This window comes from Stegodyphus dumicola, chromosome X1 (assembly GCF_044657685.1).
Source record: "Stegodyphus dumicola isolate Sdum_Otavi_A_Nest chromosome X1, ASM4465768v1".
Lineage (NCBI taxonomy): Eukaryota > Metazoa > Arthropoda > Arachnida > Araneae > Eresidae > Stegodyphus > Stegodyphus dumicola.
In genome coordinates, this window is record NC_140780.1 from 163680296 (window position 1) to 163703572 (window position 23277).

A 23277-nucleotide genomic window follows, 5' to 3' on the forward strand; every position below is an offset into this window, starting at 1 on the left:
GTTATTATGTTCCCTTTTTACAATTAATTCAGTAAATTTGGAATCTTTAGGAAGAAGAACTGGATGCTTCTCGTCAACTGTATATTCGGTTTCTTCTAATCTTCCCTTAATTCGAAGAATTTTATTTTCATCAAGAAACGGTGCCAAGCTGAATATATCAGAGCTTGGAGAAATTGACTTGTTAGATTGAAGAGCCTTAATTTCAGGTGTGAAGAAATCCATCTGGGATTTACGAACACAAAAAATTTCAGTGTCCTGAATTTCAAAAGCACTTAATGTTCCACTATTAGCAGGCAGTTTTCTTGCCTTAGCAACGAAACGTCTAACCCATGCCATAATTCTGAGATATTTCAGCACATAACTGAATTTTGTTATATCCAATAGTTGATCATCTCTTTTCACAACAACGTCATAAACAGATATCTTACTACAGAAGTTCTAGTTGCTTATCGTTTCCCACGTCAAACTTCGGTTGAACTGGCCAGTCTATACGTTTGTTTTGCAACCATTCTGGTCCAAACCACCAAAGTGAACAATTTCTTAAATTAGCAACAGTAGTTCCTCGTGATATGAGGTCGGAGGGGTTATCTTTCCCACGGCAATAATGCCAATTATTGCTTTCAGTTAGTTTCTGAATTTCATAAACTCTGTTTTTTATGAAAGATTTAAATCTTTCGGGAGATCCCTGAATCCAAAAATACGTTATTTGAGAATCAGTCCAGTGGAAGGGGATTACTTCGTATTTTAAAGATTTTGCTATTTTATCACTCAATCTAGCGGATAAAAGCGCACCCAAAATCTCCAATCTAGGAAGTGTAAGGGATTTCAGAGGTGCAACTCTCTTCTTGGAAGCAACAAAAACTGTTTGAAAAGTTTCATTGTTCAAAACTATTCTCAGATATACCACGCATCCATAAGCTTTCAAACTAGCATCAGAAAAGCTACGGAGTTCTATTTGTTTCACATCTGCATCTAATATTCCTTCTAAATAGTAGCGGGGAATTCTGAGGTGGTTCAGTTCTTCAATTTCTTCGTACCAGGCTTTCCATTTATAACTGAGATCAGGTGGCAGTTCATCGTCCCAATCAATTTTGGCAGACCAGATTTTCTGAATCAGACACTTTATTCTTATAATGAAAGGGCCATAAAATCCGACAGGATCAAAAATACGGCCTGCGGTTTGCAATAGAAAACGTTTTGAGTTGATTGACGAGGAAATGAAATTTGTCAAGTGCTGAGTGTGAAAATAAAAATTATCATTATCCGTATCCCAGTTAATTCCTAACACTTTGATTGGGACAACTTCAGGAGATTCTTGCATCGAAAATTCTTTGCGATGCCAAATATCTTTGAGTTCTTTGGAATTAGTATGCCACTTATGTAGTGACATGCTAGCTTCATTAAAAATGTTCACAATTTCTAAACTTGTTTTCAGGGCTTGTTCTAAATTTTGTTGACCACCAATAATGTCATCAACATACAGGCAGTTCTTTAAGAGTTCTACTGTTTCATGATATATTTCTGAATATTTTTAAGGTGATGCTTAATAGTAGCTGCGAGAAGAAAGGGACTAGATTTTATTCCAAACAAAACTCTTGTAAATATAAAGGTTTTCAAACTTTCATTGTTATCACCGGGATCATCTTTCCAAAAGAATCGTGTAACGTCCCTGTCTTCTTCATTTAACTCTATCTGTAAGAATGCTTGTGTAATGTCCGCTGTAAAGGCTATCGAATTTTGTCTAAATTTTATCAATAAATCAAAAATATCAGGATATAGGTTCGGACCAGTATATAAACAGCCATTTAGAGAGAGTGTTTTTGGTTTATGGGCTGAAGCATCATAAACTATTCTTAGTTTGCTTGTTGCTCTATCATTTCTGATGACTGCTCTATGAGGTAAATAAAATAGGGTTTTATCATTTTGATTGTCTTCTTGAACTGGTTCAATAATATGTTTTAACTCGTAATCCTTTAAAACCTCTGTGTATTGAACAAACAAAGAGTTATCAACTTTAAATTTGTTACTCAATTTCTTAAATCTTTCAAATGCTATATCCCTATTATCTTCCATTAAATGTTTTGAATTCGGTTTCCAAGGTAATTTTACTTGGTATCTGCAGTTCTTATACCTGATATCAGATTCGAAAGATTTCATAATTTCTAAATCAACAGTTTTGTCGTTTTGAGTATCACTTTCCAAACCCAAGTTTTCTAGCTTCCAAAACTGTTGTAACTGATCTGATATCAAGTTTTCATTTACAATTACTTTCATAGTTAATAATTCACTATGATCATTATTTACTTTACCCTGCAAACACCACCCAAATAAAGATTCAGTGGCTACTACATTTCTTGAAATTCTTTTAATTTTACCAGTAATTATAGAAGAGTAGAAATCTACCCCTGTGAGAATATCAATTTTGTCACTTTTTCTACAACAATCTGCTAATTGTAAATTTTGTAAAATTTTATTTTTCTTAGGAAAGTTCAAATCTGGAGTGGAGATAACAGTATTGGATATAATTTTGGTTTCAAGAAGCTCAATATATATATTAAGATTAGGATCGTTTACATTTTCTAGTTTTGCTCTAACAACATTAAAGGTTTTTTCTAACGCAGTTTTATCACCAAAGGAATAAACAGAAAGCGATTCTTTTCTAACAATCGGAAGTTCCATTTTAGTAGATACATCTTTAGTTATGAAAGATCTCATTGAGCCATTATCAAAAAGAATTCTGGCATTTTCAGATTTATCATTATTTCGGATCAATGCAGAAGCCGTTTGTAATAATATTTTATTAGATCTATTTTCATCGAAATTATATGACGAAACAGCGGAAATAACGCTCGAATCTGACGTTTTCTTTTCAGGTTTTTCATTATCTTTTTTCTGATGGAATGAATAACAAATGGCTTTCGAGTGTTTATTAAAGCAGAAGGCACAGTTTATTTTTTGTTTACAATTTTGAATCCGGTGAAATCGACCTGAACATAAAAAACACCGCGATTCACGTTTTAAGATCTCTTTTTTCTTTTCTACACTTAAAATTTCGCAATCCTCAGATTTATGATTTGTGTTCCCGCAGAACAGACACTGCGATTCGGATGACGCCGCTAATAATTCAACTGTAGACGGCTTGCTCGTTATGGCTGGAGAATGTTTATGTTTGAAGGGCAAATGCTTTTCCAATCGGGAATATTTTTCTCTAGAATTACAATTAACAGAAGCCGCGCGTCCTCTACTGAATACTTCGTTCCTCAAAAAGGCTAACAAACCTTTTAAATTCCAATTTTCGTCTTTAATTTTTCGGCTATAATCAAGAACGAATTCATTGGGAAGTAATTTCAAAATTAAAGGTGTTAAGAGATTTCCGTAGGTATCAGAGTCTATTTTTAATGCTTCAAGATTTCTTATCTGTACTTCGGCGTGATCTAGAAGTTTTCTTAATCCGTTTATATCATTAGGATTTCTAACAGGTGAAGTACTTAAGAGTTGTCCTAAATGCGAATTAATTAAGATGTTCTTTTGACCAAATCTGGAACGTAACAGTTCAAGAGCAGCTTCGTAATTATTTTCGATGAGAGCGAAACCAGAAATAGCTTTGGCGGCTGAGCCACCAAGAAAGCTTTTTAAGTAAATTAATTTTTCTATTTTTGATAAATTCGGATTTTTATCAATCGCATTTTCGAACTGAGTTGAATTTTCCAACTTATTCAACTCTTTCAACTTTTTCTTTCCTCTAAACTGCCACACTTGAATTTTCTCTTCATATTCCAAAGCGGATGAGATTTCAAGTTCAAATTCGTCTTCTTCGACTTTTAATTCTCGTTCTATTTCAGCGTCTAAATTGCTGAAGGATTTTGATTTTTCGTTTAACTGGTCTAAAATTTCTTCTAATACATTTACATTTATACTACTATCATCTTTATTCAGTTCGATTTCAATTTTCTTTAATATCTTGGACACTCCGGTCCTCAATACCTTTCGTTTCGATTTCAGTTTAGCAATAAGATCTTCCATATTATATAAAAATAGAAAATACAGGCTTACCTTGGCTGTCTTCGCATAAAAATATCCAAAATTAAAAAACACAAACTTCTAAATTGGTTAAAGGTTCTCGGCACCGATGCGCCATAATGCGAAAGGTTGTTCTAATTCTAAATGAAGTGAAATACTTCAACAATCTACAAAAATAATCATTTTATTTACAAAGCAACTTGGATTGCATCGAAGGTTCACTGCTAACTAACTACGTCGCAAACTAAAAACTAACATTCTTTTTCAGAAGCGAAGCGCCCTCTAACGGCGATATATAAATCATTTGGGGGATTTTTCTACAGTAAGTAAACAATCAAAGTAAAAAAAAAAATTACTTTTCCTAAAAAGGCATATTTAATTAAATATTTTTACTAGATTAAACGTAGGAAAATTGTCATACCTTTTCAGTGAGTGAGCTAGAACTGCTGTACCTTCTTTTTCATTCGAATACAGTTATGTGAAAGAGGTAATAAAGAGCAATTTAATAAGAAGAATACGATTTTAAAATGAAATAAAACTATTTCAAGTACAAACGAAATTTCCATATTACTTTGAAGTACAATTTATAACATTGTGTCTTGAGTAAAATATCATTTAAGGGTCAACTTCAACTCGGTGCACATGAGAGAAATATGATCCGTTTCAAGTTATTTCAAAGCCCAAGCAGCAGACTCATTGCTCTTACGATGATTGAATGGCTTCAGTTCTTGGATTAAAACAATCTTATATGGGTGTAGATCAGTTCGTGTAGCAAAATACGTCAAGCTGCCATTCTTCTCCTATTTCTTGAGCACAACGAACAATTGATAAATTTGGAATTTCTGCTGTACTACATTTCAAAGCGTCAGTATTATCTGCCTTTCTTGCATTTCGATGTCTTGTAGGTGTTTTAGCAGTCAATCCCAGTTTTTCGACGAATAATAAGCACAGAAGGACGATTATGTGAACCATAGTTTAAGCGAAACACACGTTCAGTTTGCACAAAAGGATGCTCATTTTTATAAAAAATTTCGAGGTACTTACGCATTATCCCATCGACCGTGAAACTTCGCTACCGTCTAACCTGGAAATTGAGCGGAGATCTCGCCAAAGTTGCGCCAAACGTTCCTGTGGAATTCGGAAGAAACTGGCGCCTCTTTGTTTAATAAATACACTTACTACCAATAAGTATTTGGACATCTATGCAAATGACAATATCTGCGGTCCTAAGGTACGTCACGGTATCCGCCGTTATATATCGTGAAGGAAACAGCATCGGCTTTAGCCGCATGCAAGATGCCTCGCAGTTCGAAGCTCTCTGATTTCGAGAAAGGGTGTAATTATCGGATATCACAAATGTGGCCGATTCTTAAGGGACATATCTAGCGATCTGAAGTACCCAAAATCGACAGTGGCCTATGTGATTAAAAAGTGGAAGGTGAGCGGTGATTGACGAAATGTGCCCCGAGTCGGCAGACCAAAGAAACTGGGAGATAGAGACCGACGAGTGCTGTCCAGAGAAATTCGGAAGAACCGCACTCAACCGATGGCCCTCATCCGCGAGGAGTTTCAACAGGCATCCGGGAGTATTTTTTCAATGAATACCATCCGTAAGGAAGCACATTTGCTTGGTTTTCATGGTCGTGCTGCTGCCCATAAGCCTTTGATCACAAAGTCCAAACTCGCTGCTCGGTTAATGTGGTGCAAAGCACATCGAAATCGGACCGTAGATCAGTGGAAACGGGTTCTTTGGAGTGACAAATCCAGGTTCACCCTTTACCGTTCGGATGGCAGGGTCTGGGTCTGCATCTACCTGGAGAACGTCTCCTGCCAGAATGCATTGTGCCAACAGTCAGGTTTGGCGGAGGTGAAGTTATGGTCTGGGGGTGTTTCTCCTGGTATGGGCTGGAACCCTTGGACCCCATTCATGGTAAGCTCAACTCCGATGCCTACTGCACTATTTTGGATGACAATGTGCTTCCTGCGTTGCGGCAGTTTTACGGGTTGGACCCCTGTTACTTTCAGGTCGACAATGCCAGTTGTCATATTTGGACGTTAACCAAGGCTTGGTATTGTGCCAATGGAGTTCATTGAATGGACTGGCCTGCCCAGAGTCCAGACCTGAACCCTATCGAGAACCTCTGGGACGAGTTGCATCGCCGAATTCAGGGGTGCACTACCTGTGCAAAATCGGTGAAGGAACTTCTATGTCTTCTCCAAGCCGAGTGGAAGAAAATACCACTAGCTGTCATACAAAGACTTGTGGAAAGTATGCCCCGGAGGGTACACGCTGTAATTACCTCTCGTGAAGGCTCTACCAACTATTGATTTTGAATAAAGTTAGTTTTTCTTTTCTATCACAGATGTCCAAATACTTATTGGTAGTCAGTGTAATTAGTATCTGACCCGCTTCACTTTTGCACCTAGTAAAGAGGCTTTCATCGATATACTATTTTCTAGGACTCTTCGATTTTACCGGAAGCTCTGTTTAGAACGCTACGAGTACAGCTGGGGATTGTTCTAATCTGTTCTTGTTTTGTCTATCATATTCATCTGACAGTATCGTGTTCATTAACAAACATCTTTTCTTTTATGGTAGAGCTGCACAACTTTGAAAATAAACAACTACTTTCTATTCTGTAGAAGGCAATTTCCAAGTTTTTATACTTTTATTCAAAACACAAGGAAAAATTACGAACTAACAGTTACGCTTAATTAGAAGTATCACTGCAAGAATGAATATTAATTTATAGTGCAGTAAACTGTCTGTTTAACCCATATTTTACCAATGATCGAAGAAATTAAAATTTTTGTTTAAAATTTCTAATTTTGTTTTATAAATATGTAAGAAAAGATAATAAATTGAAAAACATACGAAACTTTTATTTTCTTTGAGTTTAACAGGCTGTCCTATATATAGGACGATGGTCAAATCCAATGCTATGAAGTTACAGGACAATATTTTCTTTCAAGTACATTCTTTTGAATGGAATGGTGAAAAACAACTCGAACATTAGCCAATATTAGATTTTTTTACAAATAGTTGTCGGTTTCCTAGTACAATGTTTTAATTGACAACGACGTTTACGTCCATCAGGAAAATACCGAAATAGCTCACCATTCTTTCATTAATGCTTAAATGTTCGGAAAATACACCTAATTGTTGTAAAGCATTCAGTAAATCATAAAGTGGACGTACTTTGTAATAGCCGTCCGAATCAATGGTGCTATTATCAATGAATGTGCTGCTGATTTCAAAATATCTTTTTCGTGGCATTGCTCGACTAAATTCCTGTGTCTGGCGCGTTTTCCCAGTTTTTCCATTTTTTCACGTGGCAAAATGTGGTAGCCACTATAAAAAAGTATACCTAAGAATTGCTTGAGATTATATATTTTGTCATTAAAAAAATATGATTATTTTTCTGCCCAGCGTATCTGTTACTCTGAATAACAGCTTTGTCTATCATTTTTTCAACAACATACTCAAAGAGTTCTGTGGGAGATTCTCCAGAAACAAAATCAATCTTAAGAAAATATATCTGAAGCATGTGAATATTTAGGAATGCAATCTTTCTAATCAAGGTTTGGGCACACATATTTCATCTTCTTCATTTCCTGAGAAAATTTCCACAATTCCTGCTGTTTCTATACTTCTCGCTGTGTTTTCGTCACAAATAACTTGGCTGTGTCTAGTTTTAGTGCAGTCATTATCTATTTCTTCATTGTCACTGAGTTCCTCTGGATCAGGTGGTATTATTACCATTTCCGGCTCAGTATCTACATCATCGAATGTGATAAAATATTCCAAAGCTTCTTCAGCTGTTAGAAATTTGGATGCGTAAAATAAATATACCTTACAAAATAAACATTCACGAAAGTAAATTTCTTTCATATAAATAAAACGTGTGAAACGGCTTTCAGATGCTAAATATAACTCTTTACAAGAGGGAACGCAGGACAAGAAACAGTTGTTCGCTACAATTTACAGCCAGGGGATGAAACGGCCGTAACCATTTCACTCCAATGTTATGTTTTAACGTCATATAATATAATAGTGGATTTTACCATTGTCCTATACATAGGCCTCTGTTAAATAGAAAGCGAAATAAGGATTTATAATTTATTTTTCTTTCGGATTTTTTGTCATTCACATTAATGAAGACTTATTTTATTTAAAATAAATCCACACTTTTTATTTTACCCTTTTTTCCCCCTTTTTTAATGCGTTCAAAAAATAAAGTGCAAAAAATCAAAATTAGTCCTTTTTGTATGTTTTTTAAAAAAGCAGAATTGTAAAAATAAAAATGTAAAAAAAAATAGCTATCGGTTATTTTTGTATTTTTTACGTTAGTACAAATTGTCACTAATTTGTGCATTTTTTTTTTTTTCCCTGAAGCAGCAAGAAGCCAAGTTGAGATGTTAACAGCTACTTACGTTTCGAAATTCTACGATATGGTTATATAAGATCATCGTACATCGTATTATCGCGTACCTTTGGTGATAATGATAGGCATAAATAGAAAGTTTAGCACAACCGTCTAGGCGTTTAACGAGTTAAGACGAAGCACGCCAGGGCTATCTGCCTAAGAGCAGAGATGCCTTCGTGGAGAACTTCCTAAGGGAAACCGATCCATATCCAAGTTATACTTTGGGAAATTTACGAAAACGCTCATGCAGCCAGCACGCTCACTTGGTTCAACTACCAGCGTTCAGCAACTTTAACACTCAGCCGCTGGTGGGCTTAAATCATGGTGGGAATAAACTTTATAGAGATTCAGTTTATTAGTAAAGACAGCGAATCAAATAGGTTTTCATTTTAGAAAAGATTTGTGTATTTTCAATCCATACTGGAAGTTATTCTATTGTGCTATCGCCCACCAGCGGCCAAGCACTAAAATCACTGAACAGTGGCAGTTCCGACCTGGGTTCGAGTCCAGGCGAACGGGCTGGCTGCATGGACGTTTTCGTGGTTTCCACTATGCTTGACATGTATACGAGCCAGTTTACCTTAGAAAATCATCAAAGAAGGCATCCCTTCCCTTAGGTAGACAACCCTAGTGTACTTTGCCATAATAAACTAAACAGAACCAACCTATTGTGCTGTCAATATGCAGATATCCTGCATATTATAACAGTTGATAAGACAAAAAAAAAAGGAGTCAAGTGAACAAAAACTTTGTCTTTTAAAATTAATTTTATTTCGAATTATCTTCGGCTATTATTTAATATAGATACCCATCGCACTGAGGCAGTTACCATACCCGAAAACAAATTTTTATATACTGGTGTTCAAAATTAAAAGGTAATTATAAAAATGACACTAATTATTCAAAGACTGAATAAACTTCTTCAGAGCGTAATTTTTATGTCAAAGGTATGTTCCTGAATCCAAAAAGGTTCTACTGAGCAAATGAAAAAAGCGCATTTAATGTTATGTCCATGTCTTGTTTAAATGTGAAATTTTAAACCTGAAATTAGCCAGATGATGTTAATCATAATTTAAAGATATCATTTAGAAGTCAGCTAGAACCAGCGAATGGTCAGTAGACTCGAGGCAGGTCGAACACTGCTGGTCACCTCTAAACACCTGAATAGTCCCAAAATCTTGATTTCAAAAATCTGAAACCGCAGTTTAAGCATGAGAATAGTTAGTCATCTCGGTAGTCAACTTCGTTCCAAAATAAAAGTAGTACTTGACGACCGTTTTGCATCTTTGCTGGCACAACGAAACCGTTGTGCAACAACTAGACAGTTGGTTTGGGACCTCTCACCAGCCCGCTAATATTCGAGTTAGCCCTAAAGACTTCTTTGGGAATGCAGACCTTCACCTGAGTAATACAAACCTCTGGGAGGTTATGAAATCTGTCACAGATTCGGTACGGCCGTTTCTTGTGACTTCTCCAAAAATAAAAATCCTGTCGTAATACAAGCCGCATATGTGAAAGAAAATTACGTTTTATAGGCTGTCCAAATGAAAGTCCATCCAAAATCATTATTTAAGAGGAACCTGAACTCACCTGCGAAGAGTATCTCATTCATCTTAGTTCCACTATCGATGAAGGCCTCGTCTTTAAAGTTCTATCCTGGAAGACGTAAAAAGCGGTATTCAGAACCGTATATTTTTGGCAGAAAGACCGCGCTCACCAAGCCTTCGATAAGTAGTAGGTATGTTTATTCAAGGATTAATGGCTGCTGTGAGAACCCAAGTCACCAACTTAGTGGTTTAACAGTTTATTTGTGCCATGAAAAAAAAAAAATAGCAGTCAGGTGCTTATACTCTCACATAACCTTGATCAGTAATAAGAAGACTCGCTCTTCCCATGCTTAGAAAGCGGTTTCAGACTTTTTAGAGCAAGTCTGTGGTAATATTTACTTTCTGGGTACCTCCAACTACGTTTGACCCTCCTCAAGTCTACCAAACACTCACCACAACTTTATCTGAATGATAATCTTCAGACATGGTTAACAGCAAATGATTACGTTGAAACTTAACAGACTGACATTTAACCAATGTAAAGGCGCAAGTCTAACTTTCCTCTTATGATTTAGCCTTTTCGCCATATCTTGCACGCAAGTATTTGCACAGCAGTTGGTTTTTGCGCTGAGTAATGTATAAGTACCATACATAATTACGTTTAGAGGATTAATCGGTCTTTGTACAGTTAGCATCACTTTTACAATTATCCTTTAATGCTGAATACAAATCAGTGCACTTCTTCGTCATACATTTCAGCATATAGTTCACTGAGCAATATAGGGTTTATTAGCTGGGAAAATTCCTTGTAAGACAAGCGCTTTCCAGAGAAAAGTTCTTTTAATTTTGTGGGGGAAATGGTAATCGCTGAGCGGCGAGTTCAGGACTGCAGGAAAAGTGCACTCAAATCTCCTACCCATTAAGGTAAGAAAGAACTTCCTACTTCCTACCTCCATGCTCCTACCGATGATTCTGAAGCAGATATTGTGTAGAGGGCGATGATGAACATTGTAGAACATTGTAGTTCTCAGATGAACATTATAGTCGAAGTTGTTGGGTTTTTTTCGGGGGAAGGAAAATGGTGAAGACTTCCAGTAAAAGATAAGTGCATTTTTCAATGCACATTGGTTGCGTAAATGTATGGTGAGAGTATACGAAATCTCGGTGTGATAAATACATTAACGTTATAATTGCTTAAGTGAAATTCTCAAGGCATGTTCTTTCAAACAAAAACTTTTTTTGTTGATCTGATTTCTTTTGAAAATGGTTACTACTTTCTGTACATGCGACATATATGTTTCTTTCTTATTACTGTTATTCGTAAACCCAAATAATTGCAATGAATTTTAGTTTCGTTAATTTTAATATTTTCTAAGATTATTTAGAATTTTGAGTCAGAAAAGCAGATGTCTGATGCATCAAAAACTTAGAGGATTAAAAGTATGGTGAGAAACCTACCAGAATTTATCCACACAAAAAGATATAAAATTGTATGCAGGGAAAATTAATTTTAAAATGTAGCATTAATACAACAAAATTGTTTATCAAGTCACTCGCTATCGTTACTCGAAGTTGAAAAATAGTGACGTGGAGTGAATATTGTGAAGTAGTGACTACGCAATCAGGTTTTAAGTCTTTCACTCTTGCAATCTGTAACCAAAACCTTTGGTAGACGTAAGCGATTTATCATTATGTTTGAAATTACAAGTGTCAGGAGAAGGGTGTAAAGGATCTTTTCATTAATCCAAATAAAGTTTTAACAGACGGCACCAACGTGTGATTACAAAAGTCAACATTTTTTACTTAAATCAAGGATAATGGATAAACTTATAATTGATTAAGTATAGCCTAACGGATTCACAGTATAACTAGCTCGCAAGCTAGCTCTGACAAAGACATTGCCATTGACAAACAAAGACATGTCTGTTGTGCGTAAACAAGCCTAATGGCAAGAATAACTCAACGCCGCAGAATTCTAATCACTAGATAATCAAAGTTAGCAACGTGGTCTTCAAGCAAGCAGAACACGCTATGATTTCCCTCTCCAAAGCATTCCTTTAAATACTTCCTTCTTTCTACCTAATTTGAATATCGTGCGGGCTGGAAAATTGCATTCTGGCAGGAAAATGAAACGAGTCTTAGTAGGTAAGGAAGTTAAAGTAAAAAAACGGGTTCTAAAATTAATATGAAGCATTTCGATTAAATAATTTATTTTTTTCTAATATCTTTATGCAATTTAGAGGTGTTATTGATCTTAATGCTCCCATATTTTTTTCTTTAGTTGACCTTATCTTAATGTCGTAAGTGATGAAGTCTGGTGCAAAATATCCCTTACTTATTTTATTTTTCTTCTCAGATGAACAATGCTGAAGATTATAGATACCTTACATATCTTTTTGCCTTTCAGCCAGAGAAACTTGCTCAAAGTCTTCATCTCTTTGTTAAAGGTCTGGGATTCTGTAAGTATGAAATATCAAAACTTATATTTTGTTATACACTTAACACTTTCCGATTGTGACTGGGGTCAGAAAAATGCTGTTTCTATTCAATAATGTTTAAAAAATATGAAAAACATGTTTTAAAAGAATTTTTTTGAAAAAAATTTAGAAAGAATGCAAGACACAACTGTATAGCTTTCTTCTGAAAGTTTCTTTTGAACATCAATTATATATGTCTCAAATGAATTTTATGAAACAAGCATATAAAGTGCATGTTCTGTCCCTGATTATGCTATCTTCAGCAGCATATCAACGTTATTCATGCTAAAAATTAAGGTAAATCCGCAGTGGATGGACATCGGGTGATTAACACCCAGTTCTAAAATTTAATCAGATTCTGCCCCAAATAATGATCATCCCAAATAATGATAAACTTAAAGAAAGGATAATGTAATGTCACATTACATTGGATATTATCTGAGGTTTTAAATAACTGCGGTAGGTCTTCGAACTTATTAACCCACGTTTATGGGGGCACTAACTTATATGAAAAATAAAAACTTATTCAGAAAAATACAAAGAAATCATAACTTTTCATTATAAATATTACGCTAGTGAAATCGATTTAGGTTATCTTCACTAGTATATGAAAAACACTGGTCATACCTCTATATAGTCTTCCTGTCACTAGTCTTTATAACGTCCTCTGGTCTTAAACGGTTCAAATATGCTCATTTGTGTAAAAATATCAAAGCATCTATAAAGGAATGAACGATATCTGTCAGAAAAATTGGAAGTGCCGGGTCTAAGATACAGTTCGCTTTGGGTAAAATTAAGCACTGGTTATAATTGTGGTTACTTTAATACAGTGTACCGTGAAATATGTATTATAGGCATAATCAATTAATACATTCATTTTAATTAGTAACATCTGTCACCCTGCCTGGCGTCGAACGACAAAAAGCGCATCCTGGAGGAGGGATTATTCATAAGACCCTGGGCGCAGTAGGACGCAGAAGAACTTTGTCGATGGAAGACTATGACTTACCCAGACCAAGAAGAACATCCCTAACTGGAAATCAAAACTGAGCAAGCATCTTTGAAGCTCTGGTAGATTGCATTTACTTTGCTCTCCTTTAATCGCGAAAACTTGAATTGTGAGAAGAGCATGTACCGAAAGAGCTAAAATTCTCATTCGGAAATATTTGCTGCTTTCGTATTCAGAATTTACTCGTAGTTTAAGAGTCTCATTTCTTAAATGCAAAATTTATTGTATTACTTAATTAACTGTGAATTAATTTGTGTACCAAGCCTTATGTAAAATAGCTATTGTATATCTTAATTTCAGTTTCAGTTTTTATTCAGTAGAGCAAATATTTTAGATTTGTATTTGTATGGCATGAAATAATTCAAATAATATCAGTTGTTTGTTGAAAAAAAAGTTAGTATCAGTGGACAAATTGTAGAGACATATTTTAGAACAACAGGCTCAGGTTAATTTCTATTCACTCTTCCTCACACAGGAGGTACGTTTTACTGAAATTATAAAAGTATTGTTTGTCCAGCATTAATTCTTTATACTGCGAATTTGTCAACTAATGAGACATTTTCATAGAACTTTGTTTTTGTGGCCGCTCTTGTGCATTTGTAAATTTCATATTAGAGCTTAATTGCTTCTCTCCTGAGCCTGCTGTTAACTGCTGTATTGAATTATACTGTGCATACTTATATGTGTAAGTTTCTTGATAATACGGTTGTAATTAATTTACAAACAACCAATTCTGAAACTTCTATAAACATCTTGCTTTGATTAATGCCATTAGTTTGTATAATATTTAAATGTTGCTGAAATCACATGTGTGTTAAAACCCCCTCTCCTATATTCATTACATTCAGAAAACAGTTCATATTAAATGTACCACTGAAAATCTTAATGAAAGTGGTGTTTTTCTCCTTAGTTCGTAAGCCGAACTAAACATTTATTCCTATATTAATATGAAAACCACAGTGATAAAATTCGCGGAGAAAATATATTTCCTTCCAAAATAAAAAATATTTGAATATAAATAATCTAGAATACACATAGCTCTATCTAATTTTAAATTGTAAGAAAATATTACATGCATAATATGCAAAGAGAGATATCATAATTGATATCTATTTTTAATGTTAGTAAAATTTCCTTTCCTTGGGAATGCATTACAGAAAATTAATACATTACTTAGTTGTGATTAATTTCAGGCTTATTAATTTTCGCTTTTTTTTAAGATTTTAAAAAAGTTAATGAGCAAGATGTATGAAGTGTATAAATTACATGATGCAGATTAACAAATATTATTATTTATTTATTTAAGTGGATAGTTTAGCGAAATTATTGAAAAATAAGTTCTCATAATAGTTAAGCTTGAAATTCTGGAGATAGCGGTACACACATAGCATGTAACAATTACAATTAAGTTGTGTGGCACAACTACACATTGTTAGCTCTACATAAACAAACCCTAACAGGCAAATTATGCATAATTTTTGTCACTATTTTCCAACATGCATTGCTTGTAAAATGCAGATTCAGAGAATTCCTTAACGAGTTAAAAAAAAACTAGTTAAGAATGCTCTGAAAGATAGATCTACTAAAACAAAAAAAGAACTAAATATAATAAAAAAAGACTAAATCTGTCAAAGGGAACAGATCAGTTTATATGAATTTCAAATTTCGTAAAGAAGGGTGTGAAATGTGAATTGAAAACTAAATAACAGAAAAATAGAACGATACGTTTTCAAAAATATTGAAGCATGGGCTAAAAGTATGAAGTCATCGCAATAATGGAAAAATTCAGTATGAGTACGTATTAACAAAACTGCAGTTAAATTAGCATTTTAACTATTGAAAAGTTCACGTATTAATGTTACCAGTTTTCGATAATTTACATTTCTAATATCTTAGTAAAAAATCCCCTTCATTAAAATTATTTTGCAGTGGGTTTATTTGTTATTAATCATTTTACTTATAACAATACAATTGTTGTTTGAGTTATATGTTAATAATATAATTGTTATTATATTTAACTTGTCTTTCCACTTTTATATTTCAAAAATTTAAATAATGCATAAAATACATTTTTATTTAAAGTGTTTTTGCAACGGGGAATTTAAATCTCCTAGTTCCCTAGCATAAACTCAAAGCGCATAAAAAATGAAGGGCGAATCTGATGTGATAGTGAAGTAAATTGTTTTTTTATATTTAAGAAGCAACAAAGTATCGTATTCTGAAATTATTATCATGAAAATCAGTGTCAGTACTTAATCTTTGTAAAACAATCAAATGCTTTAAAAAATGTGAGTTTTAAAAAACAAATGTATGTGTTAAAATGTTTCGTATACTTTTATATTAAAATATCCAGATATGTATATTAAAATGTACCTTAAATTTACGGAACAGCTACTCAATTAGAGCCCTAATGCTGTAATCTCTTTTTCAAAGCAATATTTATATATGTCTCGATAAAATTTACACTTAATATGATCAGATGCTAATCTCAACAAAACATATCATACTTCTTCTCTGAAAGGGCATCAATCCATAAGCATAATATGAGTGACTTAAAATTTTGCAATGAAAGCCCTCTTTTCTAAGAAGCATTGTTTCAGCTTAACCAAAAGGCTTATTAAGATCGGCTTGTCGTATCTCCATGCATTCAAGGAAAGGAATGTTTTTTTTTTTTTTTTTTTTTTTAATTTGAAAAAAAAAGTTCTTTCTGTTATATTTCACGCATCTAAGTTTATTAGCCTTACAATAAAAACCCTCATATCATAATTTTCGTAATTGAAGGAATGTTGCAATGCATCAAAAGTTACAAAAGTTGAATTTTCTGAATTCTACAAATTATATCTTTATAAAGATTTCGATAAAAGTTTTATAGATCTATTTTAGATAATTGAAATCTCACTCTATGGACTCTATTGAAGTGCATTATGTATTCTATTCAAACATTTCTGAGTGAAAGTTTTACGAGAAGGATTTATCGACGAAGTTTGTAAATTTTATACCTTTTCCCAGTCTGTTGAAAGAAATTGTTTAGTTCAGTACTGTCATATGGTACTTCTCGTGATTTATAGTGAATTTTACATATGTGTAAAATTATGTGAAGATATTATTCGATTTGTTCTTCATTTAAGTTCGCGTGCCCCTTCGAACGCGGGTTATGTTTACATTGGAATAAATATAATCTATACATGATTTTATATAAAAGTTCTTTGCAAAGTGTGCTAATTTATATTTAGACAGACTATCTTTGTTATATAGAGACGGTCTGACTATTTAATGAAAATAAAATGTCTGTACGAGAACTCTATATTGAAAGGGATCAGAAAGTTTAAAAATTTTTTAAAAACTAAAATATCTGTTACCGAACATTTGTATATATATATCCAGATGAATCTTGGCATATGTTCGATGTTAAAATACTTTTCTTATCTAAAACTATATTTTCGTGCTGTTTTCTAAATGCTGAATTTGTATGTATATACACCAGTGTAAATTTATAATAAGTTACTATACCTTCCATTTTTTAAGAAGTTATGTCATTAAACAAAAAGAAAGGCAAAAAACATATCGAAACATACTTTTAAATAAAGAATATTTGTATTTTTTAAACTTAATTATCTCATTCAAAGAAGTTTAAGCGCACTATTATAAGCTTTTTATATAAAGAATTTACTTTTGTTATTGTACAGGGTTAAAAAGGAAGATACACATCTCGATCCAATAAAGTTTGAATGATATAGTCAGTCAGTGAACTCTTTAAGTAAAAGTTCTGAGCTCACTCGTCGAGCCAGTAATGCCATTCGGTCCTTAAATACATCTTACTATTTTGGAATGAGATCGACTGAGTCTGCTATTCAGTAAATGAAAGATTTAAATGTCATTTAAAATATGAAGTTCATAATGGTTCGGAATACATTTTCATCAACACCCTGTAGTTTGAACAGCATGTTTCAAAGACCTTAAAATGCACAGAACAAATCACATATCAGATAGCTGAAAAAAGGCACATCGTATAAAGTAAATCTAAAATTGAACAGAATATTTCTTTTTCATAGAAATATTCATTTTATTTTAGTGCTATGTTAAAAGTGTTTTCATACAAGATTCTTAATTTTTACTGATATTACGAACAGTACTATCAAAAGGCTCAACTAGTCAGTTTGTTAAAATATTAGCAAGTTTTTTTTTTTTTTTTCTTTTTTTTTTTTTTTTTAATTTGCATATATACCAAAGTTAAACCTTAATAGTACGTCACTCTCGGGACTGATTAAAAAAAGGGGGGGACTTACTGAACGAAATGACTTCTACAGCGAAAACAGAAGACAAAATTAAACTGACCTTTCACATTTTCTTATGAAATTCAAATATTAGTAACTAGATAGACGGAAGCATTTTATTTATTTAAATGCCATTTTTATTTTCTTTTAAAATAGCTATCCATTGGACTTTACGGGAATAATTCTAAAAAGTTTCCGAAAGATTTGCTTATAACCAATGAAATAATGATTTTTTAATTACTAGAAGTTCTATGTGCTAATTACTTTCTTCTTTCCTTTTTTCACCGAATTTTATGATTGATTTTTATCTGAAAGAGTAACTCGTAAGGAGGTCATTAGCATAAGGCATGCCTTAGCAAAAGTAGTCCCTCCTAATGATGGCATTTTATAAACTATTCCTTTTCTTCTTTTAATATCCATTTTATTATACTTAGACATGATTTTTTTAGTGTTTAACAAGAAAGTAATCTCTACAAGGTTCGAAAAGACTTTAACTTTAAAATCTTAAAGGATTTTCAAAATAAATTTTCCCCCGTTTTAAACTAAGTACGAGGAAATAAAAGAACTAAAATTCTTCCGCAGAACTGCATGTTTGCAAAGACTTACATGTTTTTAAAAGGTCTGATATCTAATGCTTCAGTAAAAATCGCAAACCAGTAGGCCAGTCTGAAAGCCAAATACTAAAAAGAATTCCAAGAAGAGGCAACACATTGAAAAGAAAAACAAGATTCCATTTTTTGAAATATATCTCTTCGGAATTACACAAGGTATTCTGGGTAGGAAGAGATTAAAAATACTGGCATTGTCTCTTTCTTTGCCCAACTTATCGGATAAATAAGTTACAGACTCTAAACGTTCTTTCTGTAATGATATATAGTAATAGAATACGAGTTTCAGCTCAAAACGGCATAGGAAGCTGAGTTCGCCCTGAAATAGTGACGGAACAAGCAAAGTTTTGGATTTATACAGATATGCATTTGAGATATTTCGGATTTACTGAGTGATGTGTTATCCAGGTTAAGGCTGTAAGAAGTTGCACTGCATTTGTCATGTGTCAAAGAGCCTTTCTTACATAAAGAAAATCTTAAAATTCTCATTTAAACTACAAGTAGTATACGTTAATAGTCTAATTAATTCTAAATGTATTAAGTAATTTATTATCTCTACCGAGTAACAATAGATATGTACTGAAGTTAAATTTCGCAAATTAACCTGTTTTTTGTAATAAGCAGAGACATTTACCATGATGACAAGAACAAAACCTAAGCATAGCCTAATTCCATTCTAAAATTAAATTTCTGGGGAAGAGGGCCGACGTGTAATAATTAACTAATTATTATTACATATTATTAAATTTTTACATCTGCAGTTAGTGAAAAACTATAATTTAATTGGAAAAATAACAATCTAATTATTTACTTATTAAAATTTAATGTTATTTGTTATTTTAATTTATTAACCAAAGTTTATGTGATAGCTTTTTAGAAATTTGCACTTCACTGTGTTATACTTTCATATTATTTAAATAAACGAAGATCTTTAAAGCACATAACTAAATTTGAAATACTTTAAAACATAGCTGTATTGGAAAACCCTTAGAGTGCGTAACTAAATGAATGTTACCTAGCCTGGAAAAGAGGAAAATCATCTGGAAAGCTTTAGTTCCGGATATGTAGAATCCGCCTAAATGCAGTTCTGTTGTTTGTACTAAAAAATTATGGTATAAGGGGAAACTGTTCATTCCTATCATAATAAAAAATCAATTCCTTTTTACAAAAAATTCGTCAACCCGTCTTTTTAACACTTTAAGGTGTATTTTTTTTTCTGGTGTATTTAATTATGGCAAAGCACACGAGGGCTATCTGCCTAAAGGGAGGGATGCCTTTCGTGGAGGACTTTCTAAGGGAAACTGGCTCGTATACACGTTACACATGGGGAAAACCACGAAAACGCCCATGCAGCCAGCCCGTTCGCGGGATTCGAACCTCAGACCGAACTACCGGTGTTCAGCGTCTTTACCGCTCGGCCGCTGGTGGGCCTTTAACACTTTAAGGAAAATGTATAAAATAAAGTATATATAAATTTATTTTTTTAAATGTTAGTTTATGTTTGAAATTTTCAAATGAAATTGATTTCATGCTTATAAAATGCCTTTTAAGATTTTTTTGATTTGATAGACAAGAAATAAAAAACAATGACAACAGTTATTAACAAATTTTTTCTGAAAAACACAGATATGTGAAAATCCTAATTAACTTACCCTGTTCGAAGGTTATATTTATGCGCTGTGTTTTATTAGTGAACTGCTTTTGCTGCAAAGTTTTTTGTTGTTGTATTTATGTGTTTTAATCTTCACGATTATTTTTCTGACATAGTATATAGCTATGTAGTATCAGGTATAAATGTGTTTCGAAACCGAATATAAAATAGAAATGAATAAATATTGCTTAGAAATCCTTTGCCTGTACTTACATCAGCTATTTTTTCATTTTATTTATTTTCCCAATTGTACTCAGAAAACATCTAAGCGTAAGTAAAAATTCCACCGTTTTTCTCATCAGGAACACATTTAAAAGATGTTAAAAAACAAACAAAAAACGCATGTGAAGTGTCTCGATCAGAAAATTTACACGTGAACTTGATACCGTTTTTACAAACGCGGACTACACTCAGCCCTACAGTAACAGTTGCTACTTAGCTAGTTATAAAAAAGATTAAATAAACTTTAAAATTACATTATTTGGTTTTAGTTTGCGTTAACTTTACTAAGTTTATATACGTGCAACAACAAGACCCTCAATTTCAGAAATAAAGTTAAGTAGAGTTTAAACAACAGCAAACCTTAATTAAAGTGAAAATTCTGTTTAATGCATAAATTTTTTAGCACCAGTTAGTTTTTAAATTAAGTTTTTTAATGCTTAAGTTGAGCTTTTAAAATCAATTTTGAGTGTAAATGTTCTTATAAAAATTTATTAGAATCATTTTCTTCTTTTCACCTCTTGTATGCTAACATCCTACACAGCGCCAGGTAAAGAATAGAATGAGCATAAACATTAGATGCACTTACTTATAATACTGTATTGGCAATTTTCTATGAAAATTATATTGTTGTTTACGTTTTTGAAACTTATATATTCAACATTTCTATTTTTAATTAGTGTGGAGGATTAAGAAAGTCTTCACATCTTTATTCTTTTTTATAAAATTTTTCATGTTCTATAGTTTTGGCTAAATTTTAAAAGAAATGGATAGTAAGCCAAGTAAATTTAACTCAAGTAAAGTAAAATTTCAAATGTCTTAACTAACAAAGCACATGATTTTTTTAATTAATTTCTTCTTAACACCGATTTTTGCTTTTCCGATGCAAAGATGAAAAAGTGTTTTCTCCTTTAAAACATACTAACGTGCCTTTAAAGGAAATGCATGCATACTATATGAAATATGAAACCTTTTTTTTTCCCCTTTTGTTCAGTGCATTTAGATCGGAAACTATCGTTAAGTGTATCTTTCTTTGCACTGTACATCAGTTTAATGCTCACGTACATGCATACATATATGTGTATATATATATATATATATATATATATATAAAGGATTTTTGTCGTGCTTCTTACTCATATTGGGTGAAGTGTTTCTAATATTTATTTTTTTATGATTTTTGATGTTGTTTTCCTTTCGAGGGGCATTTGTTATTATATCTTAAGTAAGTGACATTTTTATGACTGTTTTTCGCTACTTGACATCTTAGTTACGTAAGTTATATATTGAGAGTAGAAATGCTAGTAAAAGTCGTTGCCATTATAGAACTTTTATATCTAGTCTATTTGTTGTATCTGCATTTTTGCATGTAGAAGCTACTTGAAAGTGTTATCCTACTTGACATCACTGAGTAAAGATAATTCAGTACTTGTAATTTTGACTTCTTTTTTAGTATTTACACATGCCAAATTTGTGATGAAATACTTACTATTTTGTTCCTAAGATTTAATTAAGCTAATATCAATTTTACCATTCCCGTGAAAATTTTATCATGCTTTTGTACTTTTTCGTGTTTGTCAAGCGATAGACTTTTAAATAATACTCATTGTTGGTGCTGAAATCTGTTAAACTGTTGTGCGTTGATAGGGAAAATATGATGTTTTATCCGTGTTTTATCTGCTCTAGAGAAATAAAGTCATAGTACACATAATTTCTGCTTTTTTCCTTTTAAAACTGAATTCTGAAAAATGTTATTGTATATCACTCACAACAAAGGACTTTTACCTTTTTTTATGGAAATATTTACATATTTTAATAAATATGATATATTTTAATAGGAATAATGACATTATGTAAACTAAAATTTTCATTTTAAATTTAATTTCGGGCATTTTAATTAGATAATATTTCATCTTTAAAAAAGGGTGTTTCTCCTGCTTTGTTAAAAAAAAAAAAGACTCATAAACAGCATTCAGTGTTATGTACACAATAACATTCAATATTATTTTCCTATGAATCAGATGACACTCATTTGGAGAAGATTTCAGATATTAAAATAGGCGAAATCTTTGAATTAGTGGTCTTCTCTTCCCTGAAGATAAAATTTTCCACTGGTACTCGGAAATTATTTGCGCTTAAGATTTCTTTTCATTTGACGAAAATTTTGCATGCCTCTACCTTCTTATCTCTCACATTAATTTTTAAATTTCAAATTAGTTTACAATTTAATAAAATTTACAAAAATTATATCTCAGTTTAACAAAAATTAGAAATCCCAATAAGTTTTGCATGTTCATAAAAAAATAATCAAGTACTTTTATGCGAATTACGAATGCTTAACATAAATTAAAATTGACACGTATTCCAGCTAAATTACCTTCTTTAACTTAAAGACTATCTTTAACAACCAATTGGATCTTTTTTGTAATGAAAAACGTTTACACCCTTTTTCCAGGTTAATTAAACCATATTTGTAGTTCTCTGCCCCAACTGAAAGTAATAACACCTATTTGTGGACTTAAATCTTCTTATTAATTTAATATAAGATCTCAAATTCATGGCTGTAAATCTAATAGCTCGTGGCTCTCATGGAGTTGTTTCAATCACTTTCCTTTTCTTGTCGACCGCGAGAACTCTGAAGCTTCCAATCCAACAACGTGAGATTTTAGTACGGTCGTTTATACTAATTAATTAATAAAACAATTATATTATTAAATGATGGTGTAATTGTGATGACACACAATGATGAATAACCCAAGAAAATGCAGAAATGAGAATGTTAAACAAATGATATATAAATGTATTACACAGTTACGATACTACTACTTTTCTAAAGATAATAAACTAATTTTAATAAACAGGCCTCTTAAAAGTGCCTTAATAGGTTTTCACAGTGACTACTCGAATTTTACCATCCATTTCTGGGAATGCCTCGACCTTTCTTCCTAAAGGCCAGCTACAAACGGTTAAGTTACCTTCTTTAATCATAACCATATCATTAACTGTAAGACTGTCTTTAATACCCACTTAGATCTGTAGTGTAAT

The 23277-nt window shown here is 32.6% G+C and overlaps 1 protein-coding gene across 1 annotated transcript in view; it reads left to right on the top strand.

Moving 5' to 3' along the window:
- LOC118194142 (uncharacterized protein ZK1073.1-like) overlaps positions 1-21943 on the top strand; it is a 164107-nt gene extending 142164 nt beyond the window's left edge. The window contains exons 12-13 of the mRNA XM_035365328.2: positions 12402-12453; positions 13358-21943. Coding sequence (XP_035221219.1) covers positions 12402-12453; positions 13358-13521 — 216 coding nt within the window. The 3' untranslated portion in view covers positions 13522-21943. The remainder of the gene's footprint in view (positions 1-12401; positions 12454-13357) is intronic.
- The last annotated feature ends 1334 nt before the right edge of the window (positions 21944-23277 follow it).